This window comes from Rhinatrema bivittatum, chromosome 5 (assembly GCF_901001135.1).
Source record: "Rhinatrema bivittatum chromosome 5, aRhiBiv1.1, whole genome shotgun sequence".
Classification (NCBI taxonomy): domain Eukaryota; kingdom Metazoa; phylum Chordata; class Amphibia; order Gymnophiona; family Rhinatrematidae; genus Rhinatrema; species Rhinatrema bivittatum.
The window spans coordinates 223,828,741-223,849,547 of NC_042619.1; the positions used below are offsets into that span (position 1 = coordinate 223,828,741).

Consider the following 20,807-nt stretch of genomic DNA (forward strand, 5'->3'; position numbering starts at 1 on the left):
ACTCCTGTGGCTGTAAGTTTCTCCAAAAGCAACCGTGCCTGAGGTCTTTGACTTCCATTTGCATAGTAAAACTAAGATTTTTCAAAAAGGGGGTTTTGGAGTTCATGTTTACTGCTGGCTAACTTGCAGTCATGCAATCTCTGCTTTAAGGGTTAATGCTCATACGCTCAGCATCCTGCATTTGGATGCTTCCTCTTGTGAAACAAAATGGTACATTGCAAGAATATTATTTGTCACAAATTTATTTTTCAGTACTTTACAGTTTATAAATTACTTTTATAAGAAACAGTGCAAAAGCAGCTAGCCCAATAGGTAAAACATTCACAAAGAAACATGCTCATACTGTTTGTAGTTTAGTACCAGGATGACTTTACATGTACACTGCAATAGATGACATGCAACTGCACACCTTATAGAAAAAAAATTGTGTAAATTGTTTAATTTAGAAGTAGCCAAGGCAATGGGAGGATCAAAGAGACATGTGTCAAAGTCCATCAATACACAACCAGCTCTAGTCACAAGGCCTGTTCAATCCTGCTGCCCTCGGTCATAACAAGATACCTTCATTAGAACACCTTGGTGCTTTAAAGAAACAGCATGGCAGCATGGGACGTGACAAAAACATTGTTACAGCTGCGGATTGCAAGGCAGCTTGACCCTTAAACAAAAACCACCATTCAAAAATCTTTTTTGCTATTATAAAATAGCAGATCAGTGCCTCTGCTGTGCTCCCTTATTCTGGACAGCAATGGCATTCACAATCGCAGCATCTTGCATCTCACAATCTTGCTAGGATGGATTGTTATCACATCCTCTATAAAATATCTACAAAGCAGCAACATATCTGTCCTTCAACCAGTCTCTTAGAGCCCTGAATAATGATGTCTCAAATATTGTTCTATAAAAAACATACTGAACATTATATTAAAAATAAATAGAAAAAAAGTTCAGGAAAGATATTTTTATGTACAGGCTGAATGATTCCTTCATATAACTGGCCAACCTGTAAGCAGGCTGAATTAAAGTCAAATGTTTATTTTGCATATCTTATAATTACCTAAAGTTACCTTACATTACCATCTATGTATATAGTAAATTGTAACCGGCATGACAAAATAAAAAATAAATGTTGACAAAAAAAACCCAAAAAAACAGCTCTTTTCTTAACAAGAAGGAATACATTTGCTGCAAGTGAACCAAAGCTTTGGAAGTGCCTTGCCTAACAGGCTCCAAAGGCCTCCGTTCACCTCAGATAGTGCTGGAGAAGCCGGCGAGGGTTTGTTGGGGGGAGGGGCTGCTTCTGTGAGCCCTGCGTCCAGTCTTCTCCCATTATGTAAACCATCTGCAGGATTCCCTTTACCGTGCACTGTCAGAGAAGGGCGGGATCCATGGGTTATATGGGTTAAGTCACATTTAGTCACTGAAGTGAATGTTTCCCTTGTTGGAAGCCCTGCGGAGCGTGGCCTGGGGTTCCCTGGAGCCCGCATCCCCCTCATCGCCAGGGAGTTTCTGAAAGCGCGCATGGTTGCTGGGCAAGTTGAAAGTGACGCTGTTCGCCTCCGTGCAGAAAGGCCCTTCAAAAGAAATCAGAAAAGATTTTTTTTTATAAAGTGTCTTCAGACTGCAATAGGTCTTTTCTCTGTTGACCATTTCTGCCATCTGAGTTTATCTGGAATGTTCAAATACAGCAGGGAACCCCCTACTTTAAAATTGTGCAAGCGGGTGAATTATGTAAAACTTGGGATTATTTTTGTAAATATTTGGTAAAAAGGCACGTATTCATGGAAGCTTTAAAGAGAAAAATTTCATAGGAAATTGCAGCCATGAAAAGGGGTTAAATTAGAACAGGTGTGACACCTGTGAGCAGGACATTGCAGAAATTAGCAAAATGAGATGTGGCTTTTTTTGTGTGTCATTTTAGTTAAAAACAAGAATGAGCAATAAACCTTGGGGTTTATTAATGTCCATTTTTTGGGACATGGAAGGTGATATTTTTTTCTAATACTCAGGCATATAACTGGCATCTACAGCTCAACAGGGGCATTTTGCTGCTTTTTAGCACCATGGTCTGGACAGCTCCTGCAACCAACAGACCCAAGCTCACAAAAAAATTAATATTTGAACTATGTTAAGGGGGAATCAGGGAGATTTGAAAAAGCAAAGGTTTTGCTGTATCTTTTTGTGATTTTGTAAATCACAGTAGGACAGTAAGTATAAAGGGGTAGATTTTCAAAGGGGTACGCGCATAAGATACGCACGTACCCCCCGAAAACCTACCCCAACCCCCCCCCTGCGCGCGCTGAGCCTATTTTGCATAGGCTCGGCGGCGCATGCAAGCCCCGGGACGCGCGTAAGTCCCAGGGCTTGCAAAAAGGGGCAGTCGGGGACGTGGCCAGGGGGCGCGGTTAGGGATCGGGGGTGTGTCCGGGGCCATGTGGGCGGTCCAGGGGCGTGGCCAAGTGCCCCGACACAGCGGCCTGTGTCGGGGCCTGCTGCACCGGAGCGCGTAAGTTACTACTGCTCGGAGGCAGTAGTAACGTCTCCGATAAAGGTAGGGGGGGGGGGTCTAGATAGGGCCGGGGGAGTGGGTTAGGTAGGGGAAGGGAAGGGAAGGTGCGGGGGGGGGGGGGGGGTAGAAAAAATGTTCCCTCCGAGGCCTCGAGGGGACGGGCAGCGCGCGCAGGGCTCGGCACGCGCAAGTTGCACAAATGTGCACCCCCTTGCGCGCACCGACCCTGGATTTTATAAGATACGTGTGGCTACACGCGTATCTTATAAAATCCAGCGTACTTTTGTTCGCGCCTGGTGCGCAAACAAAAGTATGCACGCGCGTATATTTTTAAAATCCACCTCAGTGGTTTTAAAAACACTAAGCAGTCCGCTGGCTGCTAGGAAAATTAGCCGGATAATCTTATCTGACTAACTTTGCAGGACTATTCAGCAGATAAGTCAAAGATGGTCAGGGAGGTGGGAAACTTAAAATCTGTGGCTTGTCTGGACAAACCATCTAAATATTTAACTCTTTTTTTAAATTTATTTATGCTTTGGTTCTGGTGACTAAAAAAAAGTGGAAAATATATCTTTTGCATCAACTTATTTTGAATATAAAAATAATTGTGTTTCATATTAATTGCAGACTTTCAGAAAAATCACTTTTTTTCCCCTCTAATTCTAACCTGGCCAGATACATCAGAATGAGGGCCCCTTTCTGCAGCTAACTGGAAATAGAAATGGTTTCATTTAGTGAACTGGTGCCAAGCTATGTGTTGCAGTCTTGATTCATCTGGAAGCTTTTGGAGAGCATGACTGTAGCTGAAATGTTTGATTTTCTGATCTTATGTTCTTTGTCCTAAGAATCTTTGAAATAAAGAATTTTAAAAAGTAAAAGAACAATTGACTCAGAAAGATAAAGCTAGAAATGCATGAAAAAATAACCACTGCAGGAGTGGATGCTGGATTTTGAGGCAGAGCTTGCTGGAAGGCACGTACCATCCCCGTTTGGATGTGCAGAATAGTCGTTTTTCACCAGCATCGTGGTGGAGTTGGCGGAGCCGGTGGAGTTGCCATTGCTGGTAGACAGGATCGAGCTGCTGGACGCTCCTTGGTGCAGCGTCTGCTTCTTCACACCATTCGTGGCAGTCCTACTCCAGTCTAGAAGCAAGAAAGAAAACCTGTGTTGCAGAGCACGGTACTGAATTTGGACACAGAGAGAACAGCAGCTGCAGTGACGCAGCGGGGGCAGATGATCTGTCACGGCTTATTTTACTACACAGGAGAGCAATGTGAGTGCCAGGGCACTCCGCTGGGTTTCCCTGGCAGCTCTATCCTACCATGAAAGAGGAAAACAAGTAACAAACACTGCATCTGTAGTTTAGACCTCCAAGCTGACTAGGAATGTCCCATCTGACAGGAATCTGCTCAGTTTACTGTTTAATGTCACTTTCAGAGCTGGCCTGGGTTTGGTTCCTGCTCGGTTATTCCACAATTTGGGCAGGCAGGGACTGGGGATGCTGCAATGGCAGTGTTTTTGCAGCCCATGGGAGGAGGAAGAGGAGGTCATAGTTGTAGTGCAATGGTAACACCTAGTGGCCTTGTCTAGGGCCCAAGAAGTTCAGATGCATGTCCCTGGCCCAGGACCATCTGCAGTGGCCAGATTAGATTCAATGGTGAAGGGATATAAAACAGAGTGGGATCTGGGAATTGCTCATGGTGCCAGATCCCAGCCCTGGTTCTGAATGAGCTGAAAATACAAAGCAACAAGAGGAGACTTCCGGATGAAAAAAAGAAACAGTCCTTGTCAAATAATATCCATTAATTGCCTCATGGCATATGATCAGTGCAAAACACACCCTGACCTGGCAGCTTCCTCCGGTGCCTTTGGGCTTCCAGCTCAATCGAAACTATGGCTTGGATCTGCCACCATCAGCCTTCATTTGTAAGTGCCCAGGGATATTTTTTCTCTAAATGTATATTTCTCACCAACGACCCCCCCACACCCCCATCCGGCCCTCTCACACCGCTCCCCATTGTAAATAGTCTGGTCCTGGGCTGGGGGGCCATACACCAGGGCTCCTTCCAGAATCCTGAAATCCTGGGCCTTCTATTCAGCCACTAGGTGTCACCATTGAGCAGTGACCATGATTCCCTCTCCCCACCCCACCTCAATTGCAGTCTATGTTGACTATGCGGGAACTCAGTGGGTGCAATAAATCATTTAAAGCAGTGTTTTGAGCAGTATCCTGTAATCTCCAAAGGAAAAAATCTTAAGACTTAGCTTATTAATAATCAACAATGTTTAACAATTTTGCCCGGGAAAGCATTCCAGCTGGTAATAATTCTAAGTGCGGTTTATATTTATCCTTTTAATTTCTCTTTTTTGCTAGGTCAGGGCCCCCAAATGCACAGCCAAGCTTTACACCTCCGACGTCCTATGTTCCACAGGACTGCTGTAGCAGCTTGGCAATTATGTTGGAAGAGAAGGCCCAGCATCTAACTGGATTCCAAGCCATTCGGGCATAGAATTTTTGAAAGATGAATAACTATATATAGAGAGAGAAAGAGGAGGTGTGCACACACATTTTGTACGTAGACCATACACCCCTCTGAAGAAATGACTTGTGGTTATACAGGGAGAAGACTACAGCCTTAGCTTAGCATGCTTGGGATATAGGAGACGACTTTCAAAAAATGCTTAGCACTTCACGTAGGCACCTAAAATGCAGACACGTTTTGGATGAACTCAGGTCCCTAACTTTTAGGCACCTAAAATTGAGGTCTGCATTTCATTCGTCCAGATTTAGGGACCAAACTTTATATTTTCCCCACTCCCCACACAAACTACCAAAGCTACAGCTTCACCCATTTTTTTGACACCTAAATTTAGAAACAGGTCCCTAAATGTAGGGGCTCAGCCCTAGTCAGTTTTCAGAAAGGCTGATTTAGGAACCTAACTCCCCTAATGGCAGATTTAGGCACAAACTATCAAAGCTACAGCTTAGGGCCTCAGATTATGAGGGGCTTCTAAATACAACATAATTACTACATTTCAGGTTTTATATTTTGTTTCATAATGCTATGGGACCTCTTAAATTTGACATAGCTTAGGGTTTCAGCATCTCTTAATCTGGCCAAGATCGAGCTGCGGACGCTCCTTGGTGTAGCGTCTCCTTCTTCACACTGTAGTCAAAGAATAGGGGGGAAAAACCTTAGAAGTCGATTTTAAAAGGAGCATGCACGCGGTTCCCAGCGCGTGCACATGGACACACTGGTTTTATAACATGTGTGTGCCGGTGCGCACATTATAGAATCTGATGGCCGTGCGTACATGCGCGCTGGATTTTAAAATCCATGCACGGCGCACGTGCTGGCAGCCCACAACTTGCGCGTGCAGGGGGGGAAATTTTGCAGTCTACACACAGTGACGTGATCGGGCCTTTGCCCAGTTCTCTCCCAGTCCACTCCAATTAAGGAGCAGCGGATTGGGAGGGAACTTTTTTTTTTAACTCTGTCTACCCTTCCTCCCTTTCCCCCTCTCCTCTCTGATCCCTATACCAACTATAAGTTTTTTTTATGTTTTGTAACTTACTTCTGCTCCTTTGGGGCAGAAGTAAGTTACACGCATCAACCGGCTGCCGGCAAGCGTTTAAATGTCCAATGACAACAAACATTATGGTGTCAAATGTCCTAAATATCTCCAGTAATCACCTAAAACAAAATTCGCCCCTCAGGATAACAGCATCTCATAATAATATGTTTTAATCGGGAGCAATGTTCAAATGTCCAATAGTGCCAAAGAACGTGGCATTAATTACCATCATCCTCATCAATGGACTCATATCTAGAATATAATATCCATTTAGAAAACCACACCTCCAGGCCTCACTCGATGTCATAGCATATCATAATGATTTTTGTAAGTCGAGAACAATGTTTAAATTTCCAATGGTGCCAAAAAATGTGGTGCAATTGTCATCATCTTGACCGATGGACTCATATCAAGAATGTAATATCCAATTAAAGAACCATACCTCCGATCCTCACTCCAGTCTTCACTCAATGTCAAAGTATGTCATAGTGATTTTTATATTCTAAATATGGGTCCGTTGATGAAGATGATGGTAATTGACACCAAGTTCTTTGGCACAATTGGACATTTGAACATTGCTCCTGATTAAAACATTATTATGAGATGCTGTTATCCTGAGGTGCGAATTTTGTTTTAAGTGGTTACAGGAGATATTTAGGACATTTGATACCGTAATGTTTGTTGTTATTGGACATTTAAACATTTGTAATGATAGAGATGATCGTCATTTTAGATTGGGCATGCTATTGCTGATGTTGGGATGTTGATATTTTGACATCCTTCAGAAGGAGTGCTTCTGCCCGCGTTTCCCTGTTTACGAAATGGCTATGAGACACTGAAGTCCGGATTGAGGGTACAAGTCTGCCTAGAGATAAGTATTTGTAACCTTCTTTACTGAAATTTATTGAATGTGTTTCACCTTGTTTTATAAACCATAGTCCGCTGGTTGAGGTGAGGATTCATGCCCCGCCACAGACAGCTCCTGATGAAGCTCTGTTGTGAAACATCGGCCATTGTTGAGCTGTGCTTATTATATAAATTTGACAGGACTCTTGCTTTTTGTAGACAAATTGTTTATGCTTTCAAAGTGCAATCAAAAAAACCAAAAACATTTCTAGAGCACTTTGATGCCTTACGTTCCACATATGATTGAGCTGTCCAGATGGCCTGTGCAATGCAGAACACAGCGTCAGGCTTGCTAATGTGGAATCAATAATGAAACTACGTTATTCATGCAAGACTTTAGTTGATTAACACATTTTTAATGCAGTGTCCCCTTCTTTGTGATATTTGATTTAATATCTGGGACTCAATGCTCTTTTTACAATTGGTAAGTTAGGAGACCTCCACCAGAGGAGCTTTTGGTTCCGTGATTGTAACCAGTGCTTGTGAGTGCGTTTAATAAAGCTGAATTCAAAATGAGATGAAAGGAGATCTTATAGTCTATATGCCCTTTCTAGTGGGAGACCTATTGAATACGACAGGTGATGAAAATATGTATATTTGTTATTGTGCCAATTTTATCTTTTGAATAATTTTGATATTCTTTGCCATTGTATAATAAAGCTTGCCTCATTAAGTATCTTTCAAATCTTTTAAAATATTAGTGGTGTTATTTACCCTTTTTTAGGGTTCTCAGATGGATATATTTATATATGTTTACACCCACAGAAACAGATAAAACAGATACAGACACACTTAAGAGTTCAGATTGCTAAAACTCTGCAGAGAGCTGAGAGCAGTGTGTGGGTGACTCCAGATACACCAATGGCCTTGTCTGTGGGTATTTAATAGCTGGAACGTATTGCTTGCACAGATTGTTAAAAAAAAATAGCAGGCTAGCAGGTGCCCCCATGGGTAATGGGGAATTTTTTTTACCAGAGTTTTCAGCCAGCCTGAATCTGCCACAGCACAGATACCGCCTCCACTGCTTGCGGACGTTCTCTTTCCCCACACAGTAGAAAAGAAAAATGAAGAACCCTGCAAAGCAAAAAACACCATGGGGTTAGGTGAGTGCTGGAGAAGGCTGAGTGAGCTTCTGCATTTTATTCTGTACAGTGCAGCACGAATCCAAGAGCCCAGCTCGAGTTTTCAATGTGCGTTTTCCGGTCACAATCAGGCCAATGCAATATCGGCGGGCATTAAACAGGCACTCATGATTGAGCGCCCACTCCCTTAACGGGCACCTGATTTAATTTTCAAATTGGGTGCTGCAGTAAAAAGGAGGCGCTAGAGGAAACTGCGTGCCCCTAGCGCCTCAGTGGGCGCCCAGGAGAGGTGGCTGTCAGCCGGTTAGGAAAACGGACGCTCGTTAATTGAGTGTCCCTTTTCCTAACCTGACTGCCAGAAAATTTTGTTTGGGGGGGGGGGGGACATTTCTAATTTTTTGGTTCCTCTGACTTAATATTGCCATGATATTAAGTTGGAAGAAGTACAGAAAAGCAGAAGATTAATGCCTACTCAGGGCAGGCATTAATTTTGGAGAGTAAAAATGTGCTGGTCGGGTGCACATTTTTTTTTTGCATTGGAGGAATAGATAATAGCCTCAGCAACAAGTATTTACATGTGGTGAGTGCTATTACCTATGCATGCGACTGGATGCACGTTTTGGATGCGCTAATCCCTGTTTTGCATCGAGGGTTATGGACGCGTGTGCAATTGCACGTTGAGCCATGTGGTGAGTGCTATTACCTATGCGTGCGACTGGATGCACGTTTTGGATGCCACTAATCCCTGTTTTGCATTGAGGGTTATGGACGCGCGTGCAATTGCACGTTGAGCCATGTGCTGTGGCCAGCGCATGGTATTGCACTGGCCTGAATATTCATTGGGTCCAGTCTAGGCTACACATTTAACATATAGCTATAAACTAAGAAAGGTAAAGATAAGGAAAGAGCTAAAGCTGATCCATGCCGACATTAGCAAGCCAAGATTCAAACAAGCAGGTTCTCATGGCTTCTCCTATTGATGATCCACATTAATAGCCAAAGAAATGTCCAAAACTTCAATTGTCAACAGCTATCTGTTGTTTTTTTAGGGTCCGCTGAATGAATGGATAGACAGATATTATAGATATTTAATTTTCAATAACCCAGGCAGTTGCATTGTATTACATATATTAATATATAATTATACTCTTAAACACTTTCTGTAGTAATAAAACATCAGAAAAAACTTACCTTGCAAGGTATTGAAGATAGCAAATAGGTACATAAAGGGAAGATTTACTGGCCCCCAAGCAAAAAAGGCAAATCCCCAGGTGGTTCCCAGCAAAAACATGAGGCCAGCCACGCTACGGAGGTCCTGCACGCTGCTCGTTCTCTGCCTGCTCAGCTGCTTTTTCTTTTTAATTCGACAAAGCTGAATAATAACCACCACAAACATGCTGCTGTTGATCAGAAATATGAGGCAGAAGTATCCCACCACGCTGATGTAGAACACAACGTCATTTTGAATCCAGCAGCTAAGGCAGACAAGAAAACAAAGGCAGATTGGTATTATCAGAGTAAGAGCCTCAATGTGGCCTGAGGTGCAGGCAGGCTCTACTTCTGTTTTGTGCACCTACAGATAAATCCAGCTGGACTGGAACATTCATTTCTACATGCATTGATTTTTGATGCATACAAATGGAAACATAGGAATGTGCATGAGTGCAGCAGAAGGAAACAATCCACAAGAGCTAATTGTAATTGCTGGGCACATAAGTCTCCCAGGGATTTTGGCACCAGTTTTGACTTCTGTGATTTTTTTTTTTTTTTACTTTTTCTGAAGCTGCAGAACCTTAACGCCATGGACAAAGGGTGCATTATTCCAAAATTGTGAAGGAAATCTGACCCAGAGACTTCAGCACTTTTTTGCCTTAATTTTGTTCAAAATGTAAGTCTGGTTTTATAAAGGGACTGATGCAATAAAGTGTGCCAAGCTAAGTGCACTTTTTTTTATTACCAGTTTGGCTGTTTTGTGAATTAAAATACAGGAAAATGGTTCTTACCTGCTAATTTTCATTCCTGTAGTACCACGGATCAGTCCAGACAGTGGGTTAAGCTTCCTGTCCAGCAGATGGAGATAGAGAAAAAACCAAAGGGTATCCTATATTAGGACAGTGCTCACCCTGCATCCCTTCAGTATAAACGTTATCAAAGCAAGAAAGGTAAAGTTAACCAGAAGAAGATCAAGCAAGTAACAACCAACATGGAACTGGAACTATCAACACGTGAAAAAAACACTCTTACATATATATCCAGTTGAGAAAGACTTCCGGTGCCTTGAAATTCTGATAAGGAGTAACTGGATCCAAAATGCTGTGAGGGAAACACCTGAGTCAGAAAAGCGGAGAAAGGGCTCCAGACAAGACAAGGCTTGGAGCTTGGACACTCTCCTGGCCGAGCAAATAAAGACCAAAAATACTGTCTTAAGAGGGAGGTCTTTCAAAGTGGCCCACCGGAGGGGTTCGAAAGGCAACTCGCAAACTGCTCGAAGCACCAAGTTGAGGCTCCAGGACGGACAAATAGGCCGGACAGGCGGGTTTAAATGTTTGGTGCCTTTAAGAAAGCAAATGACATCTGGATGGGCTGCTACTGTGAAACCATTGATATGCCGAAGGAGGGAACAGAGGGCCGAAACCTGCACCCGCAAAGAATTGAAATACTAATCTTTAGAGAGACCAGACTTCAGGAAGGAAAGGACCTGTGACACCGGAGCACGGCGCACCTGGACTCCGGACTCAGCACATGCATTCTCAAACACTCTCCATACCCAGATGGAAGCGAAAGAGGTAGAGGTGTTCCGTGCCCGCAAGAGTGTGGAGATAACTTCCTCCTTATACCCGTTCTTTCTCAGGCGCCGCCACTCAAAAGCCAGGCCGCTAGACAAAAGTGATCCGCCTGCTTTAAAAATACTGGTCCTTGGCGGAGCAGGTTGGGGAGGTGGCCAAGGCGAAGAGGACCATCTGTTGCGAGGTTCACCAGGTCCGCGAACCACGGTCTCCGAGGCCATTCCAACGCTACGAGAATGACCGGCCCCTGGTGGAATTCTATTCTTCTGAGGACCTTTCTCATCAGAGGCCTTTCCCATCAGAGGGTGGGAACACGTAGAGAAGAATGTCGTGAGGCCAGGGAAGAACCAAGGCATCCACCCCTTCTGAGCAGTGCTCCTGTCTGTGGCTGAAGAATCTGGGAGCCTTTGCGTTGTTCAGAGTAGCCATCAGGTCGAGGTGAGGATCCCCCAGTGGATCATCTTGATGACGGATGAGGCTCGCATCCGTCATCAAGATGATCCACTGGGGTGTCTCCAAGGGCACTCTTTTCAAGAGGTGGGCGAGAGAAAGCCACCACTGCATGCTGGCAATGGTAGAGTCTGAGAGTGGAAGGGGTATTTGGAACTCCTCCGAGACCGGCTTCCAGCAGGATAGCAACGCTTTCTGTAGAGGACGCATATGCGCAAAAGCCCAAGGAAACAAATCTATGGTGGAAGCCATGGAGCCTAGGACTTGGAGACAGTCCCAAGCCATGGGCACCGAAAGAGATGTTGTACCTGGTTCATGAGCTTGAGCGTCCGGTGCTTGGGCAATAGGACTTTGCCCACGCGGGGTGTCGAAATGGGCTCCTAGACATTCCAGGACCTGGGAGGGCTTGAGTTGACTCTTGGAGAAGTTGACAATTCACCCAAGGGAGGAGAGAAAAGTCACAACCCTGTCAACAAACCAGCTTCCAGTGTCTCCCATTCCGTGAACAGTAACTGCATTAGCATCGGATGGAAAGGGAAGGTGCGCAGGAGTGCCCTCAGGCCGGCGAGGACTGGGTCGACGTTGCTAGAAGCTGCAGAAGACGCGTTGCCCTCCGGAGGGGCATCTAAGCCCAACTCGGCCAGAACATGAGTTATAAGCGGATCCAGTTCTTCATGCTGGAAAAGACGCAACACCCTGGGTCGTCCCCCTCTATCGGTGGATTCAGAGTGAGGACATTGGCATCTGGGTCGGAGACGGATCCATGGGGGCTGGAAGGACCGGAACCCCTGGGACCACCCAAACCTGGTTTGCCCCTTGAGAGTCTGGGGTCCTGGGCCCCTGCGCTGCAGCCGATCTAGGGACCTTGGCAGGAGGAGGGCAGGCAGGCAGCTGAGGATCTGGTGGGTCATCCTGTTGTAGAAGGCTGGCAACATAAGCCTTATGCATGAGGAGAACAAAATCAGCTGAAAAAAGTCCTGGAGATTTGCCTGGGAGAGGAGGAGGGGGGGGTCAGCAGGCAGAGGGTCAGAATTGGCATCTGGTGGTCCATGGAGCTTAAATTGGGGGGTTGGGGTGTGAGGAAAAATCAGGTCCTTGCCCCCATCAGGCTCAGAATCTTCAGTGAGATTTGGAGCCCAAATGTCCACGTCTTCCGGGCCTGGAACAACCAGCTGATCTCTCCAGCGCAGAGGAGCCTTCCCCTCCGTTCAAGCATCGAGAACACACTCCCTCGCTGGAGAGCCGCGAGGCAGGCTCTCCACACGCGAGGCAAAAGGCCAATTGAGGCATAGAGGAGAGAGGGGGAGGGGCAGATCTGCCGCGTGTGAGACTGCAAGAATCGCCGGTGCCTGGCTGAGAGCAGGGAAGAGAAGTTCAGTTACCAGCTCTTTCCCCCGATGGAAGGTTTTTGTTTTGTTTTTTTTTAAACTTCTTGTTAAAATTGAAGAAGCAGAGGAATGAACTTCTCTGCAGCAGACCCGAGGTATGCTTCATCTCTGGGTCTGCGCAGGGGAGGGACTGGACTACCAGTTTCACCCCAGGCAGGTCACCGGGGAGGGTGCTAGGCTGAGGATCTCAAGCCCCCATAGGCACCCAGTAATAGCGAGGGGCAAACACTGTTGTTCCCTACCAAAAATGAAAACTTTAAGATTTTTTTTTTTAAACTGAAAATAGAAATTAAGTACTTGCTTGATCCAAATAAGACAGAAAGAGGGAGAAATTAGACTTTCCCAAACAATTTAGCTGTCTAGAGGGGAGCTACAGGGTCTACCATCTGCATCTGCTGGAGATGCATGCAGGGTGAGCACTGTCCTAATATAGGATACCCTTTAGTTTTTTCTCTATCTCCATCTGCTGGACAGGAGGCTTAACCCACTGCCTGGACTGATCCGGGTACGTACAGGCAATTACTGATTCAATCAAGGTTTTAGCTTGCATAAATGCCTGGACCACATCCTCCAATAAATTCCAAAGCTTGATTGTGTGCTGAGTGAAAAAAATACTTTCTCCAATTCGTTTTAAATCTGCTACCTACTAGTTTCATGGAGTGTCCCTTAGTCCTTGTACTATTTAAAAGGGTAAATTACTGTCACTTATTTACTTGTTCCACCCCACTCGAGTTTAGAAACCTCTAAAAGAGGGATATGCATTCTTTTTACTCCAATGAGTTTATTTGTTTTACCCAAATGAATCCATTGTTCCAAATGTCACTTCGATTTTTTTCCAGTAAATAACCCACACTAGCAAATAGCAAGCACTAATTACTGGCATATCTGGCACCCCCAGCCTCCTTGCAGCTCTTCCTCCCAGGCCCCTACTTAAACCATTGAGGGTTTTGAAAGGGTAAAGGAGCAAGAGCGAGGCCCAGGCGCTCCTGCTCCATCAAGCTGTGGTTTAAAAATGACACCAGTCTCATTACCAGCTGGGGCCTAATTGTTTTACAGGGTACGTATGGGCCGCAGGTGCCAGGGGGAGCTTGAGCATTTCCTTTTTTTTTTTTTTTTAATTCAATATTCATTTCAATTCAGCAAGCAAACTGAATCAAAAGAAACATTAAACAACTCATATGCCAAACCCCTCCAAAATGAAAAAAAATCAAAACCAAATGAAAACGTTCTGCCTGCACATTTGTAAACCTCTGTTGTGTTTCTTTCCAAGCTGAAGAGCCCTAACCTGTGTAGTCTTTCCTTATAAGGGAGCCATTCTAGCCCCTTTATAATTTTTGGTTGCCCTTCTCTGTGAAGTTAGCAAGTAGCACATTTAAGACTAATTGGAGAAAATTCTTTTTCACTCAACGCACAATAAAGCTCTGGAATTTGTTGCCAGAGGATGTGGTTAGTGCAGTTAGTGTAGCTGGGTTCAAAAAAGGTTTGGATAAGTTCTTGGAGGAGAAGTCCATTAATGGCTATTAATCAATTTTACTAAGGGAATAGCCACTGCTATTAATTGCATCAGTAGCATGGGATCTTCTTAGTTTTTGGGTACTTGCCAGTTTCTTGTGGCCTGGATTGGCCACTGTTGGAAACAGGATGCTGGGCTTGATGGACCCTTGGTCTGACCCAGCATGGCAATTTCTTATGTTCTTATGTAACTTGTTTAGTTTTAATATATCTTTTTTGAGATGGGGTGACCAGAATACCTGGGAACTTTCTGGATTTCTCCAGGAGAATCAGGGAATTTGCATCAATTGCCAATCTCTGGTCTTTGGGGAAACAGTAAAAAGCTCTGGGCCTCTCTCTGTTTACAGCTCCAGCCACTCCCCTTCCTCAGTAACCCTCAGGGAACAAGAGGAGATGGGTGATTCTGGAGTAGACCCTGCAGGCAGCATGTGGGGAGAAACTGGAGAAGGACTTAAATACACACAGCTCAGTCTGCAGCTGTGATTCAGGACTTGGACTCATTCAGCTGAGGGTAGAGTGAGGATGCACAAGTCAGGGAGCTGTGACATGGGGAGGAGGTGGGAGCAAAGAGAGTGCAGGGGTCAGGGAGAGGCAAAGGGAAAGAGTGCTAAAATCATCCCTCCCTGGAGGGGGGAAAGTGGTGTTGGTGGTGGGGAGAGAGTTTGGATTTGGTGGGGGGGGGGGGGGGGGTGTGGAAGAGAGATACACATTATTCCTCTCCCTCTCCTTACCCCAGTCAACAATCAAATTAGGGTGACCAAACTCAAAAGTTCCCAAGTATGGTACCCAAAACTGCACATTTTTTCTAAATAATTCCTAACATTCGATTTGCTTTTCTGACGGCTGCTGTAAAGTAGTTTGATAAAGCTGCCCTCTCAGCTATTCCGCCTTTCTAGTTCTTCTCTAAAAATACTTCTGCTGGAAATAAATGGAAGTTAATAATATCATCCACCCACCTTGGGTCGCAGGGACCCCTGGGTCTGTGGGTATTCATTCTATGGTCTGGAGACCCTGAGTCAGAGGGTCTCTAGCCTGAGGGTCTTAATGAAAAGGATCTTTGATCCTGGGGTCCCAAGTCAGAGGGTCTCTGGCCCAGAGTGTTGGATCTAGTGCTTACAGCCCTGGCAACCCTGTAACCAGGACACCCAGACCTGAAAGCACTAGAACCAACACCCTGGTGCAAAGACTCTCAGACTCAGGAACCCAGAGTTTGAGACCCCCAGGCCAGAGACCCTGTGCCTCAAAACCCCCTGGCCATAGAACCTCACCCAACACTCCCACTCTAGCCCCCCTCCCACACTCAGTAAGCCCCATAGCCCACCCCCCACCATGCAACCTCTGATCCTTTTTAATTTCAGTGGTTACAGGTATCACTTCCATCTCTAACCACTGAAGTTAAAAACGGTAGGAAAGTTAAAACTAATTACCATTTCAGCACACTGTGTAACTATAATGCACTCTGCATATCAGATTACATTGTAGGAAAGCTCATTTTTAGCTATGTAGTTTGAAAAATTTGTACTAAATTTTGTGCACGTTTTTTTTTACCGTCATCTTATTACGCCAGCCCCATATAGAATTCTACCTCAGCAGGCTCTCCTAAACCTTTGCTTCTGAGATATTACATAATCATTACTCCTCAATCAGTTTACTTACAAATCATCAGATGCTCCATTCGGGAATTTCCCATACGACCCTCGATAATAGAATTTCTCTCTACCTATAGCCACCACGATGGCCACGATTACTGCAGGCAGACCTGGCCGAAGATGAAGGTCAGAGACTCAGTACACTAAGATCACACCTACTGAACAGTCTTGGCACATTCTGGTTCATAAAATCATGGAATTTTATAACATCGCCTAGTGCTCTACAGAACAGATTAAAAGATCAGCAGAAGAAAGTCTGAAAGCCAATGCAAGTTTGAAACAGCTCTGCGGCTGTGCATGGCCCTACAAAGGACCCAGGTTCAGTTCCTGGGTCAGGTCCTACTGGGGATGTTGCAGAGGCAGTGCTCACAGCCCCTGGGTGCAGGGGAGGCAGTCTCAGTCATTGCACAACAGTGACACCTACTGGCCAGACTCAAGCTGCATGCATACCAGAAGGAGCCAAAACCTGTGGGCCCTTGGCCAACGACTATCATGGCAATGGTGGAACTGTGGCTTATAAAAATGGGGGAGTGGAGGAGGTGGATGAAGGTTCACGGCACCACAACCTGACAGAAGCTAGATCCGATTGAGCTGGAAGGTCAGAAGCAGCAGGAGGAAGCTGCTGATCTAAAAAAAATCCCCTGAAACTGCACATTTGATAATAAAAACTATACATTTTTTGCCACTTCAGGAAATGAAGAAAATTCCACAGCAAAGCAACAGTGCTGGGTAAACCTTGTGCAAACAGCCCTGGGCAATATTTGCCCAATGCAAAAGCACCTCATTTACTTATTTTTTTTTTTACACATGATTTTGCTGGCACAATATTTTCCGTGGAACTTTTCCCTTCCAGAGATGTACAAAATGAAATCCTGTGGGCCACAGAGGTGCTATTTCAAAACTGGACCAGCAAAATGACTTGTTGGCTTTTTTCACTTTCTTACCCTTATCCTTAAATCTGTCCTGTGTTCCTTTAGGCTGAGCGCATGCGTGAAAATAAAGGTCAATAAACACAAAAATATAAGGTAACACTAGGGGGGCCGATGCAAAAAAAAAAAAAAAGTGCCGAGTGTTCAGCGCCCGCTTTCCTAACGCGCTCCCAGGCACCTCTCCTGGGGGCGCTATGCAATATTTAAATTAGGGGTCGTGCTGCCAAGGAAGCGACTGGGAACCCCTAGTACCTCCTTGACAGCAGGAGCCCGTGAGCGGTTGTCTGTCTGCCGCTTTAGAAAACGGAAACTGAATTTATCGGCGTTCGTTTTCCTAATCGGCGCACAGCTACAGGTTTGGGAGACGGACGCTTGTTAACTGAGTGTCCGTCTCCCAAACCTGATCGCCGGCACTTTTTTTTTTAAACTTTTGCTTTTTGAACTTTTTGTTCCTCCAACTTAATATCACAACGATATTAAGTAGGAGGATGTACAGAAAAGCAGTATTTCTGCTTTTCGGTACAAAAGGGAGCAGAAATCTTGAAATCTTGTCGCAAAACTGTGTGTTTTGGACACACATTTTATTTTTTTTGCATTTCGAGTGAGTAACTAATAGCCTCATCAACATGCATTTGCATGTGATGAACGCTATTAGTTTTGCTGCGCCTTGGATGTGCGTTATGGAGGCGCTAATCCCCTTATTGCATCCAACTGCAGGTTAAACAGTGCACTTGGTTGAGCGCACTGTATTGCATCGGCCCCCTTGTGTATTTTACTGGACTAACTTTAAGGCATTGCTTGACTCGCTTTTGGGAGTTATGTTCCCTTCGTCAGGTCAGGGTGAAAGATGACGCCTGAACATACTAGTGAATCACAGACTACAATGCAATGGTGGTGGGAAAGGAAGAGGTTGATCCATGTAGAAGAATTTCAAGAGGGTGACAAAAAGGCACTAAATTATGTCTGGTAGTGAGTTAGAAAGCTCAAGTCTCTGTTAAGCACTTTTATGTTAGATGCCAAGTATTTGATCATTTTAATTTCAAATGTTTTATGTTTCTTAATCTCCCTTTCAATATCCTGATCTTGTGGTCTGGTCCCGAAAAATGATCCCCCCACGGAGGTATCGCCTTGGTCTTTTTTTATGATGTATAACTTTGTGTCTGGGTTGGTTTATTCTTCTGGCCTGTTTGGCCTGTGGCTTGGCTAACTGTACCATTTAAACCCTGCGTAATTGCACCGTTTCTTCACTGAGCTGATGAAGGGAGCAGAGCTCTTGAAATCTCGTCGCACGTGCTGTGAGTTAGTCCCATACAAATGTCTCATCTGCATCTTTATTGTGGACCCTTTTTTATTCTACATATTCAAGTGGACTGACCCAGCAACCAACAGACTTTGTTACAAAACAGAAGTGGAAGTCTCAGGCTGTGCAGGACTCATGCGTACCAAAGCCACAAGTGAATGAGTTTCAGCTGTCAGATTCTGCGGCTCAGCCCCACGTACAGTCCTCTCTATGGCCTCAGATCCTTAGTTCAGCAAGGGCAGTCAGAACAGTTTGGCTGCCATTTGTCTCAAGCCTACGACATGTGAACATTTTAATGCCTGCTGTGAAAACCAGTTAAGAAAATCTGCCATATTTGCAGAATAAGAAGGGGGATAGCTATACATTCACAGTTCTTCCTCCAGATACACAGGGAAAACAAACAAGCTCCCATTCCTAGGGAGAACCAGAGCTCTAATCAGAATCGGCGGCCAGAGGAAGGCAGGAGGTATTGCTGGATTCTACCTCTCAACCAAGTCCAGTCCGTCAGAGACACCTTGCGCCAGTCTTGGTCTTCTAAATTTCCATCGCTCAGAAATTGGGGATGTTGTCATCCCGCTATGTCTCTGAAAAATCAAACAGGACTACCAATTCCTAGAATGCTTGATGAGAACTCAAAAAAACCAGGAGTGGCTCGGAGCGTCACTGGGGGATGGGGGTTAGTTGAGAGACCTGGGCCCTATCCTGCGCCTATCACAATCCCTTAGAATTATGGGGTTGCATGAGGACTTCTGTGACCACTCCCAACTGTGACCACCAGATGATCGTTGGGTGACTGACTCTCTTCCACTCCTCTCCCCCCCCCCCCCCAATCCATGCAAAAAATCCAGAACATTTAATTTAGAAATAAAAGACATGCAAAATATACATACCCCAGCCGACAATGCAGAACTTAAGCATGTATTTCCGGACATAGGTATTGAACACCTTGACAAGGGCGAGATACATGTGGAAAGCCTCCAGGCCCATCCATGTGAAGGACACCAAGAGGAAATAGTGCAGGAATGCAGCGACTGCAGCACACATCCCTATATTACCGAACAGAGCAATCCAGGAATCCAGCAGGAAAACTATGTTCAGCAGAAGTAAAGCAGTGCACAGCTGGATGAGGATCTTGGAAGGATAGTCCCGTCGGATTTTCCTTAAAGAGACATTTGCAATGAATGAATGGATGGAAGGATGGATGGAGCAGACTTTTACTGTTAGTTTACGGTACCTTAAAACCCAAATGTCAGGCTGGCTCTGCTTGATTCCTTTGTTACAGTGGGACACATGTTACTTATCTGAAGGCATTTCCATATCACTCATGCCCATCAATGTAAGTTTCACAGCAGTATTCAATATATTTCTTAAGTCTGTTCCCGGAAGTTGCCAGCATGACTTACCCTAGGAGGACTCTACTCCTGTAGAAGAGACAGCAGGCCTCTGCTTTGGGGCTTCTCTATTTGAAGTTTCCACGTAAGTGTATTGTAGGGTATCAAGGGAACAAATTAATTTTTGTTGACCTTCCCAACTGAAGTCTTTTTTTGGTTGCTGTGAATGCGGTTAAGTCATATTCTCTCTTTGTACGCTAGGGCTGGGGTTAGAGGCTCATATTACTACAATTGTGTGATTTAGATGGTTATTTAGATAATCATGACTTAATACTCTTTCCTGCCCTCCCACTCATATTTTATGCAATTAGAGTTATTCCCCTTTCTTTACTGGTTTTGTATTTCTTTGGAACTGTATCTTTCCATGATTTTTGATTGCCTTATGTATTGCATTGTGTGTAAATTTGATTAAATGCTATAAATAATAAAAACATTTCTTCAGTCAGCAATAGATCGCAAAAACGTACATGTTCTATTAAGCAATTACAAAAACACAATGAGCTTGTTCAACAGTGAAAAAGCAATGAAGCTTTGTGAATTTCTGGGAAGAGAGCGGTGTGATGGGCTGGGATGAGCCCCGGGGAAGGGCTCAATCAGGGCAATTCAGCAGTGAATTCCAATTGACTGTGGCAAGACAGGCAGAAGAGGAACATCCCCGACTGTTGCCTGGGATGTTCTGGAGCCAGGCCGGGCTACTTCTCTGTAGGCTGCAGAGACAGGCCTGCATGAGGAGAGAAAGCAGAGTTGCTTACCTGTGACAGGTGTTCTCCTAGCACAGCAGGATGTTAATCCTCACATGTGGGTGACATCATCAGATGGAGCCCGGCACACTGTCCACGCGAGGTCCCCCTTCAGTCTTGTAACATCGCAAGATAAGAGCAAAAAATAAAACAACAAAACAAAGGTGAACCCAACATCGTGGGGAGGCGGGCGGGATTCCTGAGGACTACCATCCTGCTGTCCTAGGAGAACACCTGTTACTGGTTAGCAACTCTGCTTTCTCCTAGGACAAGCAGGAAGGTAGTCCTCACATGTGGGTGATTACAGCGCTCCAGACTGCCTCCTGTGATCAGAGGCACCCACAGAGGCCGAACAAGGTGCCAACGGGCACATAACACAACTGCGGTGCTGTGGGAAACAGGGGCAGTCTGGCCCCACAGAAGGAGCCGGTGCCGTCCTGCTTGTTGATGTACCACATCGCCACCTGGTTGTCCGTTCTGATGAGGATGACCTTGGAGGACAGCCTGTCCTGGAAGGCCCACAAGGCGTACTGAATCGCCCGCAGCTCCAGAGGCCCTGGGTAGGATGAGAACAGTTGGGTTGAGGACT

At 45.1% G+C, this 20,807-nt stretch overlaps 1 protein-coding gene across 8 annotated transcripts in view; it reads right to left on the reverse strand.

Annotated features, from left to right (window-relative positions):
* Positions 1 to 224: 224 nt before the first annotated feature.
* The window catches only part of ADGRG2 (adhesion G protein-coupled receptor G2), a 224,355-nt gene continuing 203,772 nt past the window's right edge, over positions 225 to 20,807 (reverse strand). For all 8 annotated transcript variants that reach the window (XM_029603355.1, XM_029603356.1, XM_029603357.1 and 5 more), the window contains 6 exons: positions 18,978 to 19,246; positions 15,866 to 15,968; positions 9,265 to 9,548; positions 7,964 to 8,065; positions 3,490 to 3,651; positions 225 to 1,574 (listed from right to left, as the gene is read on the reverse strand). In XM_029603355.1, the coding sequence (XP_029459215.1) occupies positions 1,414 to 1,574; positions 3,490 to 3,651; positions 7,964 to 8,065; positions 9,265 to 9,548; positions 15,866 to 15,968; positions 18,978 to 19,246 (1,081 nt within the window). In that variant the 3' untranslated portion in view covers positions 225 to 1,413. The remainder of the gene's footprint in view (positions 1,575 to 3,489; positions 3,652 to 7,963; positions 8,066 to 9,264; positions 9,549 to 15,865; positions 15,969 to 18,977; positions 19,247 to 20,807) is intronic.